At 40.4% G+C, this 16,566-nt stretch overlaps 1 protein-coding gene across 9 annotated transcripts in view; it reads right to left on the bottom strand.

Annotated features, from left to right (window-relative positions):
- The window catches only part of nrf1 (nuclear respiratory factor 1), a 69,696-nt gene that overhangs the window by 51,742 nt on the left and 1,388 nt on the right, over positions 1–16,566 (bottom strand). For 5 of the 9 annotated variants that reach the window (XM_052033721.1, XM_052033723.1, XM_052033726.1 and 2 more), the window contains exons 2-5: positions 4,921–5,165; positions 2,902–3,016; positions 2,520–2,609; positions 1,029–1,155 (exon numbers count right to left, since the gene is read on the bottom strand). In XM_052033721.1, the coding sequence (XP_051889681.1) occupies positions 1,029–1,155; positions 2,520–2,609; positions 2,902–3,016; positions 4,921–5,146 (558 nt within the window). In that variant the 5' untranslated portion in view covers positions 5,147–5,165. The remainder of the gene's footprint in view (positions 1–1,028; positions 1,156–2,519; positions 2,610–2,901; positions 3,017–4,920; positions 5,166–16,566) is intronic. The other 4 variants (XM_052033729.1, XM_052033728.1, XM_052033724.1 and 1 more) reach the window with 2 other exon arrangements.

The following is a 16,566-nucleotide window of genomic DNA, read 5'->3' as shown; positions in this document are numbered from 1 at the left end:
GGATGACATCATCATAAACAAGTTGTTGCTTACTGATTTGTCCATGCATTTTATTTCAAATCACAACAATCAGTTCATGAGGATCAAAGGGGACAGAAGCCATCCCACAGAGTAGAAAATATATCTGTGAATACTGTGTCAGTAGAAACCTAGGGGAAAGTCCTCAGTCTGCCCTGTTGGCTGTCATGTCCCCTCAAAAAAAAGGAAATCATGTTTATAAATGAGGGTATCATGATGAAAAATAAGTGTATGGAACAGAGCTGAATTGTTCAGACCAGGAAGGATATAGGAGGTATTACTGCATTTAAGACCATTGAAAAAGTTAAAACTAAGGATATTGACAGTGTGGACTTCCAGAGTGAAGCCATGCCTGAATGCAAATCTTCAGGGTAGCAAAAACAGCTGAAGTTTACATCAATATAAGGAAATTAAAGAGAAGGAAATAAAAGACCTTTGGGTAAAATAGGCAATAATTTTGCGCTTTGTTATAGGCTGCACACTAACCTTTACCGCACCCCAACTAATAGCTAAGCCAGGATTTTTTCTTAGAAAGAAGAAGCATGCTTCAGATCCTCAGGGGGAAATCCTAAACAACTAAATTCACATCCACATGTACATTTGCTAGCACATTCCTACCTTTGACCTACACACCATGCAACCTTTTCCTGTAATGCAGTATAATGCAATCCTTCTGCACCAAATAAACCCTCTGATAGAATGGTCCAGCCACCTTAACCTATCCTCCTGCCTACTCACTGCTGGCTTGCACAACAGTGATCTGCTCATGTGATTACTGGATGATTTTTCACCAAAAACTCAACCTTCTTGAATTTATTCATAGATGTAAGAAAAGCTGTTCCTAATGCATGCTAGAATTGATTACTAGGGAGTCAGCTCTACCAAGACCGTGAAGAATGAGTCTCCGCAATCAGCTTGGAGAGCCTCTGCGTGTCAGGTGGCAGGTTCAGTTGCAGTTCACATGAGGATGCAGGAACAGAAGAAAACCCATTGGGTCATTCAATACTTACCACATTCTCAAGAGGAGCAGCTCCAAACACTTTAAAAACCGGGTTTGGTTTGGAAGGTGAGATACAGAGCACAATTGCCTGCTGCCCAACTCTGGTTGTGTATTCATCCAAAGTGGCTCGTAGTTTTCTGAGAGAGAGAAAGAGAAGGTTTGATGAGATGATGGAACTTTGGTTTTACAATAAAGTACTCTACACCAGCTTCAGTTGGGGTATTGGCAGCATCCATATTATAAACCTACTGTCAGAGGAGTACTAGTGTGAAGGATGCAGATTCTGCCTTCCATGGTGTCCTAAACCTGAACTTTTTGAGAGTCCTGAGGTACAAATCATGGCCCTCAATTCCCTAATCCTAACATGCCCAGAGCACACTAATATAAAGATGATAGATCAAACTCTTCTTTCTCAGCTCTATTCTCCAGTTGTCTGAACTACCACACAAAAACAACAAAGTTCATTTACATACTGATTAGAATAGTCCAAACTTTCTCAATAAGCTTTCTCTAGAAGAATTACAGATCTTAAGATTTAGGAAGAGGCCTGCAATCAGAGAAAGAAGAATTTATCTGGTATGGATTTTGAGCCACTGTTATACAGTTTTTAACTAGACAGAGAAATAATCCTTCTCAGTTAGTCAGCATGTAGATTGCAAAGGCTTGCAGCTTTTAAGGTAGCTGCATGATTGACAGAAAGGAGTATCTATCAAATTGGGGAGTTTTACTCAAGCCTCACATGTAACTCAAAATATTGTACTTGGATATAACTGAAATTAGCAGCTGAATTTAGAAGCTGAAGTTGTCCTCCATATGCTGTTCCTGTTAATTATGCATAAAGCACAAGGTTCTCCTAGTAGCTGTTAATAAATGTACTGCCCACAGTGTGATAGATAACTAGAGGTCAAAAAAATCCTGGGTCTGATCCATAATCTGTGCTGAGTAGGCTGATCTCTGATGTTGCAAATATAATTGAGGACATTGTCCCCAAACTTGGGATAGGGGAATAATCAAGGCTCCTGAATGATGCACCACAGGTGGAAAACACACAAACAATAGGCACAGGGAGCTTTGTGGAAAATAAAAGCTGAACCCTCCAGAGGAAAGTCAAACATGATGGAAAGCTAGTACAATGTATTGTTAAGTTTGCCTGTAACACATAAATAAATCCCCTCTAACCTGTGGCAAGGTAAAATGTGCCTATAATGTAAACTGAGTAGCACCAGGCCAAATTAATCAGCCAACTGATCAACAGACTAGCTCCCCTTCAACTGTGAAAAGTGCAGCTCCTCAGATCAAATCATTGCAAGAGACCCATGCACCTACTTAGTTTACTGGCCCATGTTCAGTCCACAGTCAGTAACCCAGAGAGTAATACTTTTCCATGTATGATTTCACTGTCTATCATTTCACTATCAAGTACTCCCAGGCTTGAATACAGACGTAGAGTGAAACTCCCTCCACTCTAACAATGTGACTTAACCTCAGAAGATCAACTCACTCAGTTACAGACGTGGATTTGAAGCAGGGATCTTCCCGATGCACGGCCAGGCTCTGGGCAGTATATTTACTAACTACACCATTGGGGCTGCTTTGAAAAAAAAGTGAAATTCTACATCAGATTAATACTTTGAAATTTAAATCTACATTTTAACTAACTTACAACATTTACTTCAACAGTTTCCATTCCTCAGTGAACCCTCTCCCACCGCCCCCACCCCCCCCCCCAACATTCTCTCCAGACTCCTCTTTCCTTTTAGCTCAACCATTTACATGTGGGGCCAGTTCTGGTGCCCTAATCTGGATTCTCTACATACTGGTAACTTATACATGGCAGCTGGTGCTCTGGGCTGGGATTCCTTAGCCACAGAGGGTAGTCTCACCGTAGCAAACGCGTCTGCTGCCTTTTGCGTATTGACGGGTTGGACTCAAAGGCATGGGGGCGCTTCCGTTTCTTGCCCGTTGCCACAGCAGCAGCTGCCGCCATTCCCACTGGACCTGAAAGTAAAGAGTGGAAAGGTCAGTAACCTTTCCCAACAATGAAAATCACCTGTGAGGACACTAGTCACTGTACCTGTTAGTTTGCAAAGATCATAGGTCGCCTCTGCCCAAGCCTGAACTTACAACACAAGTTCATCTGCACATTGCAGTCTCATTCTGTACAATTCCACCAAGATCTCCAGATACAATAAGGGCAGAAAGGGCCTTAGCTTAATGTTTCAACTTAAATTCAGCACTTCCCTCCATACTGCACTGGGTGTGGTGGTTAAGAAATTTCAAGAAAATATAATATGAATGTAGGAAGTCTTCAGCATTTGTCAAAGTGTTGTAGTGCTGGTCAAGAGGGAGGTAATGTGGGGGAGCGGATTGAGTGGGGAGAGGAGGGTGACAGGCAGGATTCCATCAGGGTAATCAGGAGTGGGATCTTTAGGAACATACTCATTTTGTCAAATAAGGCCACTCAGATCAACTGCAGTCCCCTTCGTACAAATGCCTGGGGTCTCTGCCTGCAACACAGATAAGGATTGGAGACTAGGAACTTCTTAGTTTGTGTGACCCAGCAGTTGCTGAGAATATTCACGACGTGTCTAGGATAGCCAAAAAGGCTGTTGTCTTGAACACTTAACAAGACACAGGTTACGTGAACATATAGTTCAAGAAATAGGAGAATGTAAAACAAAAGTTTTACTAGAATCAGAAAGCCCTAGAATCAGAAAGACCATGAAGTTCCAAGGAACAATCTGTAGTTCACTGCAATGTTGGCAGACATCAGTCAGAGTGGTACAGGATTCCACAGTTGTGCTCAAGCCTGGATTTCTCCTCATCACCCACTCTCCCTCCCTTTTCTTTCATCCAATATCTTCTGTTGCATGACGTGTGTGAACATTTGAGGAGGGCAGGATTTGGTGATAAAGACAATCCATACTCACTGAGCAGGTTTTCACATGAAGACTGGGCATCTAGTTTTGAGCTTGTACTTTTAGAATTGGGAACAGATGAAATTTAGGAGGGGAATTACAAAACCCAAATTTATGTAAAGGGATTTTAAAAGCAGTAGTGGACACTTCCAGAACCAGATTTTCCCCTTCTTGTAGCCAAGCAAGCTGACATGAGACCAACACACTGATAGCTGGCTCAATTTTTTTATGGTTCTTTAGCACCCTCTGCTGGCCCTGCCATACAATGCATTATACAAACCACCTCTTTTTTTGCCAGCACGATTCCGCTCCCCTCTTTTGAGACATGAACTCCTTGCCAGTTCGTTCCTGGTGCTTCGTTCAAGTGGCCAGGAACAAAGTGTTTTCAGGCTACGAGCCAACATGCATATTATTTTAGAGCAGGGAAGAGTTTTATAGCTATTGTTATAAAAAAACGCAGGCAATTTACACAAAACAAGTTCCCACAATAGTAACATTATAAATAATGAGATTACCTGCTTCAAGAGTTGAACTGGGGTCAAATACTAGCCAGGATACACCAGAGCACCCCCAACCCCCAGGATTACTTCAAAATAACTCCATGTAATCTTCCACATTCTCAGAGGCAGATGGGTCTGAGAGACAGTATTTCTGACATTTCAGTAATACTCAAGGGGAAGGGTGGAGGATGGGGACATTGGTGGTCGGGGTGGGGACTGGACTATGCTATCAAGTCCCGAGAGAAGTTAACCTACTGAACAAAGAGGTGGCAGGCGGCAAACACCAGTGGAACTGCATTCTAGCAATGAATTGGGGTCTGAAGGAGAAGAAAATATAAAGGAGTTGAGGAGTGGGGCAAGACAATGGGGAAAAATACAAAAAGTTACAAAAAAAATGAAGAAAAACAAACAAAAATCATGCAGCATTCTTTGCAAGGATAACAACACTGGCTAAAATCTACTCCCACTCACTCCAAAGCCTCACCTGCTGCAGCAAGATGGGCCGTAACCTCATCTGTGATGGTTGAATTTAGGATGTCAGAATCATCAAAGGAAGTCTCTTCAGGTGACGAGGGTGAGTCATCCTCTCCACTTAGGACCGTGTGGTCCGTGTACGTGGCCACATGCACCTGTTGGACCTGCTGCGCAACCGCGTGAGCCTCGATGGTTGTCATGTGTTCGTGATTTTGACTTGCTTCGTGTCCTTCCATCAAACAGTGCTGCGAAAGGCTGGAAGAGGGGTTGGTGTGAAGAGATGAATAGTAAGAATAGAAACGCCTCATCAAAACTTAAAGGTGATGTAAAATGTTGTCCATTATATCTCAAGTTTATTAGACATTGCATAATAGTTTCCTTGCTTGTATCTCAGGAATATTTTGTAATAATCACATATAATAATTATAGATATATATTTTACATATATAGTAAATATATATTTACTAAAAAAAAGTCAATTAGAATGATCTCATTGATCAAATTTTCCAACATCTGAGTGGACAACTGAATAGTTTACTGCAACAAAGTGAAGAAACTGCTTGAGTTTGGGTTACTGTTGATTGGAGAGCAAATGAGCAGAAAGACCATATAGGGAGCCTTTGTGTAACAGCACCAACTCCAGCTTGCTTCTCACCCACTCTCAGTCTTTAACTGTAAAGTTCAACCAACTAGTAAAATCACCAGCATAAGATAGGAAGCAAAAAGTTACAACTCAGTGAGCCAAAGCAGTGAGTTACTGAGCTGTTCAGAAAACAGAAATCCACATTCAATAAGGAGCCCTGTTTTGTTAGTTGGTCTCAGCCAGAGTACTAGCAATGGCTCTGCAATTTGCTTCAGCCCTACTGTGATAAATAATCTTCAGAAAAAAATGTGCATTTATCTAGCAGCCAGGGACATCCCACAATGCTTTACAGTTATGACTGTACTTTAAAACCCATCAACAGATTAGAGAGAATAAGAAAATTAGTTGAAAAAAATATTGTTGTTATTCAACAGTGCCTTTCAGTAGCCAAGTTGAGAATTACAATGATGGATCCATTTTTTGTCCTTGAATGCTGAAGTAAACTGGTGTAAGCATACATTCCTGGGGCATACAGTGAAACCAAACCCGGTGTCTGAGAGTAATCCCTCTTTACAGTGTGGATATTTCTGCAGCCTTTTTACCATAGGATGGTAGCAAGTTCTCGTCCAAGTTTGTCATTCACACAAATAGAGCATAGAAAAGAACCCTGGCGAATTTCTCTTCCCCATAAGTCAGGTCTGTTGGAGTCAGGTACATTGCCACAGTGAAGCACAGATTGAGCTCAGCACAGACCAAAAAGTTGAAATTTTCCTAACCTGCACATTTTAAAGTTCTGAAGGAAGATCACTGACCTGAAACATCAACATTTCTCTACAAATGTTGCAGGTTGGTTGTGTATTTGCAGCATTATCTGTTTTTATTTATTTCCAAAGATTTTAAATGAAGTTTATCACTGATGAAGGAATGGGCACACTTATTAAAATAATATTGTTAATAAACCCACTTTTAGCTTTATTAATAAAAGTGCACTTGGTTATCACTTGAATTCATCAAGGAATATTTAGTGACAGAACAAATGAAAAAAGCACATTCCATTATTGAAAGAACAGCTTTGTATCTTGATTACACTGGTACAGGGGAAGATTTTATGTGATTATGCAAATTATTTTTTTGTTAGCAAAAATTGGAAGTGTAACCTAACCAGTAAAACATGCTCCAGTTATCAAATTCTCCTACAGTGGAAACACCCATCACAGTGATTTTTACACTTTAAATGGTAGGGGGATCAATTACCCCAAGATACAACCCCAGCAGCAACCAGTGTAAGAGTCTCAGACACTGGCCCAGCTCTCCCATCCAGGAATACCAGATATTTGACAACATCCAAACATTTGACATCAATGTGGAGTCATGCACCTTGACAGATAGACATGGTGCTGTTATTCTGTACTTGAGAAGCCAATGGCAGAAGCTAGGGTGCAGTTTGGCAACCTGCTATATCAGACTTGTGTGATCATTCCTTATATTTGCACAACATTTAAAAGAAACTAAATCAAAGTGAGAAGGGAAAATGGATAGTGTGCACGTAAATATAAAGTGTAAGACAACCACTGTTTTTTTTATTCTGGAAGATTGGAAGGGGTTGGTGATAGTTATTGCCCACCCCTTGTAAGGAAAGAGTTAAGTTAGCCAACAGTCATTTCTGATTCCTCCTCAGTAATGTATAGTGGTGTGTAACACAAAATGGTGGTTGTAAGACAAAATGGTGTCAAGCTTGGAATGTGGTAATACCTTGAAGATGTGCATGGATGCACATCCTTGAGATTAGACACTGGTGAAGAATATTTTCTTCTTTGAAGACCTGTTGTCTGTTTCTAAGTTATGTGCCTAGGCTAAAGGTTGCGAGTGATAAGAAGATACAGGCTGGTACCGCTAGGGAATGGAAAAGTACTGGAGTAAAAGTAATGTTAAGTTTTTGAAAGGTATAAAAGGGGCAACTTCTTTGTCAAATTGGAATCTTCCCTTAGGCAGGGTTGTGACCGGTGCAGAGAAAAGGCTGTTGACACCGGAGGTTCTGTCCGGCATTACACAGATTGGTTGATAAGTATTATTTTGCTTCCTTCTGTATTTTGTTAAGTATTCTTCTTCCTTTCTGTATTTTATTCTTTATATAGCTCCAATAAAGTAGTTTCTATAACTTTCAAGATGTGTATAGTGCCTCCTTTGTTTGTGAATACCTCTTGCTGCTGAATCAGGAAAGAACAAGGAACGAACTTTAAAATATTTTCGTTATACCCCTAGAAGCCATTGAATGAAGAGGTGGTAGACTGCTGCAGTCCAGTTGGTGAAGGTACTTCCAAGTGCTTAGGCTGATTCAGCATTTTCACTCAGGACAGATGAAGAAACAGAATGTTCTATGTTTCACTGTGGATATCAGGATGGTCTACACCTAGGGCTCGAACTTGAAAGCAGCGTAAACAATCACTTGCTATCTTTAACCTATTAGTCGAAGGTGGTGAGTTTGAAGAAATGCTGCAAAGTATCTTGTAGATGGGAAACAGTGCACCATGATGCACAACTCACCCGGAGCTGTTGTCAGTTCCCCCACCTTTGTCACGTATTCATGCAACAAAGCATAAGAAAATAAAAAGATCACACATTATAAGTAAATTCCTGCATTGTGAACAGCCAGAGAAAATGTGTGTTACTGTTCTGTTGATTTCTCTTAACCATTGAAAATCACAAGCTATACGAGTGGTGATCTGGATTAAATATTTCAGGGAGCTCTAATAAGGTATGCTATCCATCTGGGAGTCAGATCTAGCATCACTCAGGTGGATAGATTGGGGTAATTCTAGTTACAATTTATCTGGAATATGGCTCATCATTAAATGGGATTTTAAATGCTCTTCCTTTATAAAATAAGCAGGTGGCTTTTAATAGACCAAGAAAGACCAACTGCATTCATACTGCAGCCATTCTTCACAATGAGTACTAATTTGCTGTTTAATATCTAAAAGAAACCAGTGTCCAACAGACCCACATTATTCAACCTGCAGAAGTGTTTTATTTTGAAATAAAGATTTGCCTGAGCTGTTATTTGTTACTTCTATTTTAGTTAAAATTCACATCTCCAAATGTTTAAGAATCTGCCTGAAATATTATTAATATCTAACATATTTAAGTTGTGCATAATACAAATTATTATTGTCCACGTGTAAACTTTTACCCAAGAGGAAGCCTAGCTCAGTGCTGTGTGATGATATCCATTCTTTACATCTCCCTACCAATGTCATCACAATTAAACAATATGTGTATATTTGATGCAAGCAGAAAGCAAATCTACCTCAGGACATAAAGCCTCCTGCAGTCAGTGAATTCTCTTTTGAACTGTAGATACACATGGCTGGCAATTTACACACAGAAAGTCCCTGTGGAAAGTTAACTGCCTGATCAGTTCTTCTATTTTTTATGGTAATGGTTGAGATAGAGCTTCTTGCTCTTCAAGCACTGCATGAAATCTTTACACTATGAAGAGGCAGATGGGAAGTTAAATGTCACAACTGAGAAACAGCATCCAACAAAGCCACAACGTGATTGAGCATAATACCATTCCACAGATCTTAAAGAGCTACATGGCTCATTAGATGAAGTGATTCCAATTTCAACACGAGTCCAACCATTCACCCAGTAAAGCATCCTTACTACCAACACTACTGCTTCCAAGCTGTCCTCTCCTCTCTTGGCAAGACAAAGTTTGGAGTTAGTTCACTGTTATCAGAGATTCAACTCCTCTAAAAATGTAAATAAAAACAGAAAATGTTGTAAATACTTAGCAGGTCAGACAGTATCTATGGAGAGAGAAAGAGATAATATTTCAGATTGATGATCTGATGAAAGGGCTTCAACCTGAAATGTTGACCGTTTCTTCCTCCACAGATGCTGACTGACCTGCTAAGGAGTTACAGCACTTTTTTCCCCTTGTTTCAGGTATCCAGCATCTGAAGTACTTTGCTTTTGCAAGATGAATCCAGATTCTACTAAAACTATGCTATCCATAATGATGAAAAGGATCTAATCCAATCACAGCACTAACTATTCTTGCAAGTCCCTTTAGCTTTCCTGTTACATTTAAGTTACAGCCTGATTCAGAAAGCAACAGCTGCAGTCACCACCATAGGATCTGAGCATATTATCTGGGCTGACCTATCTTTGCTGCATTGACGTGGGTGTTTATTGAAATGCTAAACTGAATTCCCTTCCACCTGTTCAGTAGGTAAAAATTTCATGCATTCCTTGAAGAGCAAGGAACTCCTCCTCAAGTCAAGTTATACTTTATTGCCATTCACCCACATGCTGTAAAACACATGGAGGAACGAAATGTCATTTCCCCCAGACTCACACAACAGAGGACATACATAGAACAGAGAACATACAATAAACGCAGACAAATAGTGCAAAAAATGGTAATATACAGGATACAAAATTAGTGCAAGGTTAGTGCAAAACAGAACTGGACAAAGAAAATACGGAACTCAGTGTATTGCACTAAGTGTATAAACATGTTCAGCAGCAGCCAAGGCTCTTATTCGCCGTTGTGCAAACCAGGACTTTTCATGCAGCATTTGTCTGAGACTGCCTCCAGGGTATTCAGGAGTCTGACAGCCTGGGGGAAAAAAACTATTGTACAGTCTAGTAGTTCTGGCCCGGATGCTCCGGTACCGCTTGCCAGATGGCAGTGGGACAAATAGGTCGTGGGAGGGATGAGAGGGGTCATCTATGATTCTGCAGGCCTTACGGGTGCATCGTGTGTTGTAGATGTCCAGGATGGAGGGAAGAGGTACTCCAGTGATCTTTCCAGCTGTGCTCGCAATTCTCTGCAGAGTCTTGTGGTCTGAGGTGTTACAGTTACCATACCAGGCAAAGATGCAGCTAGTCAGGACACTCTCAATGGTACCCCTGTAGAATGTGGTGAGGGTGGGAGAGGGCAGGTTTGCTCTCTTCAGCCGCCGTAGGAAGTGGAGATACTACTGTGCCTTCTTGGTGAGAGAGGTGGTGTTGGTTGACCAGGACAGGTCGTCTGCTATTTGTATTCCCAACTTATAGTAGCTGACTCTCTGTACAATAGCACCATTGATGCACAGGGGTGAGTGGTCATCCTGGGCCTTTCTAAAATCCACAATCACCTCCCTTGTTTTGTCCACGTTCAAGGAGAGATTGTTGACTGAGCGCCAGTCCACCAGCCTCTCCACCTCCTCTCTGTAAGCTGTTTCATTGTTCCTGCTGATGAGACCCACCACTGTTGTATCATCGGCAAACTTGATGACATGGTTGGAGCTTGAGTTGGCAGAGCAGTCATGGGTCAGCAGCGTTAACAGCGGTGGACTGAGCACGCAGCCCTGGGGATGCAGCCCAAGAGCAGACGAATTTGTGGGCCATTTCCACAGGACTTTGCTGTGTATCAATTGCCAGACACACTTGCATATTTTAACAACTACACTTTAAAAAAATAATTCACCGACTGCAAGATGACATCCTGAGGCCAATGCTTAAATACAAGTTCTGTTAGCTTCAAGAAAACAAAGACCAGTTAGCTGATATTTATTAAATAAAAATAAGGAACAGCAATCAGCTTCCAAAAGGAAGTGGGGCTCAAACACAAAATATCACAAATAATTATGCAAATAGTTTGCCAAATGAAAGAAAGCCCAAATGATGCTCAGTGCTTGGTTATCCAGTTGCAATGGCTATAAAATCAAGTGATCCCCACCAAAAACCCTTTGGGATAATTAACTGTCTTAAAGGCATTATGCAAGTAAAAGTTGTTGTGCCTTAGTAATGACACTTCACATTAAAGCTGTGGTACAAATTGAAGGATGTGTGCAAGATATTAAACATAGCCCTTCAGATCTATATTTCAAGGTAAAATAAACTTCAGAATGAAGGACGTGATGCAAGAAACAGCCTGTCTAAATCTTTAGCATATTTCTGGGATATTCCTAATATTTTTTTTTACTGTAAATGTTCAAAGAATTTTTGCTTTAATTTGGCGAGATCACACCTGCAATATTGAATGTTGTTTGGTCACCTTCCCTAAAGGATACAACCATTATGTTTGAAAAGGATCGCTCCTGGAAAATGGTTCATGAAATGAAATTTCACATGTTGAAACGACTGAGTGAAATAATTTAACGGTGTTTCAGTACAGAGATTTTCTATGCATGAAAAGTGCCTGAGCTATTCATTATGGCGAAAAATAGTTGTGTAAAAGACATGTACCCCAATGAACCCATGGCATTATAGTGAAAATTCACATACTGAACATGAATAAATTGAGGAATTACTTGGGTTAGAAAGGGACAGCAACAAAGATTCACTAAATTGATTCTTGAGAAATGGCGATAAAGTCTAGGGCCAAAAGATGATCTCAATAAAACATTCAATTAAATGGCTTGATGGGGTTTATGTTGATTGACTGTTTCATCTAATTCTCAGTATTAACCTACCAAGCCCAGTAAGAATTTATACATTTCAAAGGGATCACCTCTCATTCTTCTAATCTCCAGAGAATATGGGCCTATCGTATTCATTCATCCCATTATGCAGTTAAACCTCTCAATCCAAGAATCAATCCATTCAACTTCTGTTGCATCTCCTCCCAGGCAACTTTTTCTTTCCTTAGAGAAGAACAAATTTACTTAGTACTTCAAACCTGGCCTCACCTAAATCAATAGCAACTGCAGCAAAAGTTCCTTATTCCTATACTTCAATGCCTTACAGTAGAGGTTAACATAACACTTGCCTTCCTAATTGCTTCAGGTGGCTGCATTGAGATTCATGTAATGGACACCCAAATCACCTTGATTATTCTCTGCTTTGCTATTCTTCTTACCAAACAAAATAATTTCCACATTAGACTTCATTTGCCATCTTTAACAATCACATAACCAGATTGCAGTCTCTTTCCATCTCAATCATATACACAGTCTCATCTAGCTACCTTGGCAAAGTTGGATATGTTACACTTGAACACCTCTAAATCACCAATTCAGATTGTACACAAGTGAAATCCAAACACTTGCGCTAGGAGGTCTGTCTGTCCTCAGCTTCCTCCACTGCCAGGAAAATTCCAAGTGCAAACTGGAGGAACAACATCTCATTTTCCATCTTGGAACCTTGCAGCCTAACAGCATGAACATCGAATTCTCCCACTTGAAGTAATCCCCTCAACCCCCTCCACACCTACCCCCTACAATGCCTTTTCTTCCCTTTCCAAGCCTACGTCTCTTCTTTCTACCCCTCTTTATCCCTCCTTACCTTTGACCCATCCCCAGGTGGATCTGCTCTCCCCTCCTCCCCCACACCTGCCTATCACTATCTCTTACCTGCATCTACCTATCACCACTTTGTGCCCACCCCGCCTCCCCTTTTTTGTCCACCTATCACTGCTCTGCTTTTCCCTCCTGTATATTGAGCTTCCCCTTTTCCTATCTTCAGTCCTGAAGAAGGGTCCTGACCCGAAACGCTGACTGCCTGCTTTTCTCCACGCATGCTGCCTGGTCTGCTTGAGTTCCTCCAGCATCGTGTTTCATCTAGATTCCAGCATCTGCAGTCCTTTGTTCTTCTGCAAAAATCATACCTTGGTATTCCAAAAATGACCAGTTTGTTCTTGTTGACAATTTATGTTCATTAAACAATCTGCAATTCATTATCTCCAACTCTTTGAGCCCTAACCCATGTAACAATCAATTATTTGGCACCTGTCTGAATGTTTTCTTAAAATCCAATTATATTATATCTACTCCTTTTACCTTATCTATTGAAAGTTGCACAAAGGACATTTGACAAAACAGTTTCCTTTTTGTTAAACCATACTGACTCAGCCTAATCACAGATTTACCAAGTGCTCTGTTAGGTCCTTATAGAGTTGTAGCATCAGAATCACACTGCCCAGAAACAGGCTTTTTGGCACACCATGTCCATGCCAGTGTCATATACATCTATACCAATCCCACTTATCAGCACTTGGTCTATAGCCTTCTATGCCTTGGCGATTTAAGTGCTCATGTAGACACTTAAATGTTGTGAGAGGACCTGCTGCCACCACTCTATTCCAAACAGCCTCTGGGTGAAAAATTTCTCAGATTCCCTTTAAATTTCTTACCCCTTACTTAAACCCATGCTGTACTATGGAAAAAATGTTTCCTACTATCTACCCTATCTATGTTCCTCATAATTTCGCATATCTCTATCAGATCTCCAGCCTCTTCTACTTCAAATAAAACAAACCCAACATATCGAGTCTCTTCTCATATCTGAGGCAACATCCCAGTAGATCTCATAGAGTCATACAGCATGAAAACAGGCCCTTCAGCCCAACTCATCCATGCCAACTGTATTGCCCAGTGAGCTAGTTCCATCTACCTGTGTTTGGCCCTCTAAATCTCTATATACTGTATGTACTTATCTAGGTGGCTTTTATATGTTACTAATGTGCCCGCCTCAACCACTATTTCTGGCAGCTCATTCCAAATATGCACCACCCTTTGCATGAAGAAGCTGCCCCTGATGTCCCTTTTAAATCTCTTGCCTCTGATCTTAAACCTATGCCTTCTCTTCTCCTCTGCATTCTCTTCAGTCGAAGCACATCCTTTATGAGTGCAACCAGAACTGTATAAGTACTCCAGCTATGGCCTATCCAATGCTTCATAAAGTTGTAGCATAACCTCCTCTGTTTTCAGTTCTCTGTACCTGGAACTACCTTATGATATTAAAATTGACTACTAGCAAACTTTAATACTATTCAATTAAACCCAGTCTCCTAGGGCTCTTACCCCAACAGTTCAGCAATTTCACCTTTTCAACAATATATCAACTTTCCTTTTGAAAACTGCAATTCAACCTGCTATCACCAGTCTTTCAAGCAAAGCACAACAGATGATAATAACTCACTGTATAAAATATTCTAATTGCACTGATGTATAATTGTCCAATTATCTTAACATTTATCCTCTGGTTACTGATTGAACTATTTGTCAAAATAATTCTTCCACACCTGCCCTTTCCAAAGTACCAATTACATTCACATAATTTGTGCGCAAGAAGGAGAAAAAGTTTCATTCACGTACACCCAAAATAAATTATCTTGAATTAAAGTCATCACTGCCACTAAAAGCAGACAGGTTAAATTTACAAATCACAAGTTTCCATAAACAAATGAAATAGTGTTTGCTAATGTTTGTTGAAAAATGAACACTGGCCACTACACCCACAGAATTTTCACAATTCTTTTAATGGTGGTCTGGAATCTTTTACATTTATTTGAACAACCAGAGCCTATACCATCTAAATATTACACCATTAACACACATGTTAGCTGGATTTCAGTGAGCTTGAAACCATGGTGTCTCATTAGCAAATGCTAACAGAGCCACCGTAAGCTACATTTGACCAAACTAAGAAACATCTATTCTCCTCAGGATCAACGCTGACCTTCCTGTGGTCTACCACTTTAATTCTCCAAACCACTCCGACCTACTTGCTTATGGCCTCCTGCATTATTATAACAAGGCTTAACGCAAGCTTGGGAAACCTCATCTTCTGTCTGGGGACATTGCAGCCTTCCTGACTCAATATTGAATTCTCCAACTTCAGGTAACTCACTATCTAGATCAGAAATGGCCATCCAACTGTGATATTAGCTCAATTCTTCTCTCCCTATTAGTAAGCCGAACCCATAAGTAAGTCCTGCTATTAGCAATGTTCCTTTGTTTATATTATCACTCTCCAACTGCTCCCATTAACCCTCGACCACAGGAGCCCTGCAATTCATCCTCAACCCAATCCCAGCCTCATCCTAATACAGATATACCCTCTGTACTATCCACCTCATCTGTCAACTCCGTTGCAATTTAAAACTATGTTTATCTCTCTTTCTTAGCTTTGACAAGAACCTGAAACATTAACTCTGTTTCTCTTTCCACATATGTTGCTGAAAATGGTCAAGTCACAGTTTTTGTTTGTTACTTCTGGGGTTACCCAAGAATCAATCCCTGGCTCCTTCCCATATACCTGTAAGTCCCATAAATAGCTCTAAATAGTCAGATGGGTTACCTGACACACATGTTGGATGAATTGAAATTGTTTCCAAATAAATATTCAAACTAAAGCCTTTGGCTTTTTTTTCCCTTCTTCAAAAGCTTAGTTCTGAAGTCACAGACACCTTTCCTCTTCCTATCGATTATATGAAACTAAACCAAATTATGCTTAACATTGATCTCATATTTTACTTGAATTTTGGAACTCATACGTTCCCTTACCAAAACAAGTTAATTCCACCTCCATAATATCAATATGTCAATCCTTGCTTTTAGCTCTGCTGCTGAAATCCTTATCCATGCCTTTGCTACCTCTAGATTTGACCATTCCAAACATTTCAGCTGGCTTTGCTTGTTCTATTCTCCATCATCTTGAGACCATCCAAAACACATCCCTGTCCAAACTCTCATCAAATATTGTTCACCCATCATGTGTGCTTGTTAACCTATAATAGCTCATGGTAAGTCAACACTGCAATTTTAAAACTCACATTTTTGTTTTCAAATCCCTCAGGGAGGGGAAAACTAAGCCAGTATCACAGTTGGATGATATACAGCAGAAATGGCCAGTTCTGACAGAAACAGAGGTGGTGAGTTACCTGAAGTTGGAGACAATTGAGTCAGGAAGGCTGTAATGTAGCCAAGCACAAGATGAGTTTACTCCCCATCTCAGCAATCAATCCTGGCCACCTTAACATTTCCAAATTTAATCACATTAGCATGTGGCCATGTGCAAGTGGAAAGGCTCTTAGCTCTGAAATTCTTGCCTTAAATATTACCACCTCGTCTTTCCTCCTTCAGGACACTCAAATTCTACTATATTAACCAAGGTTATGGTCTGGTGTCCTAACATCTCTTATGTAGCTCAAAGGCCCAGCAACTGTTTCTTTTGATAAACACCTTGGGGTGTTTTTGCAATATTGAAGTCACAATGTAGATGTAGGTTGTTTAATTATTGACAATAAGTTTATTGAAATACATTTCCAGCACTTAGATAAAACTTGAAATAGTTGCT

The sequence above is a fragment of the Pristis pectinata genome, chromosome 19 (assembly GCF_009764475.1).
Source record: "Pristis pectinata isolate sPriPec2 chromosome 19, sPriPec2.1.pri, whole genome shotgun sequence".
Lineage (NCBI taxonomy): Eukaryota > Metazoa > Chordata > Chondrichthyes > Rhinopristiformes > Pristidae > Pristis > Pristis pectinata.
This window is presented reverse-complemented; position numbering and strand designations above follow the sequence as displayed.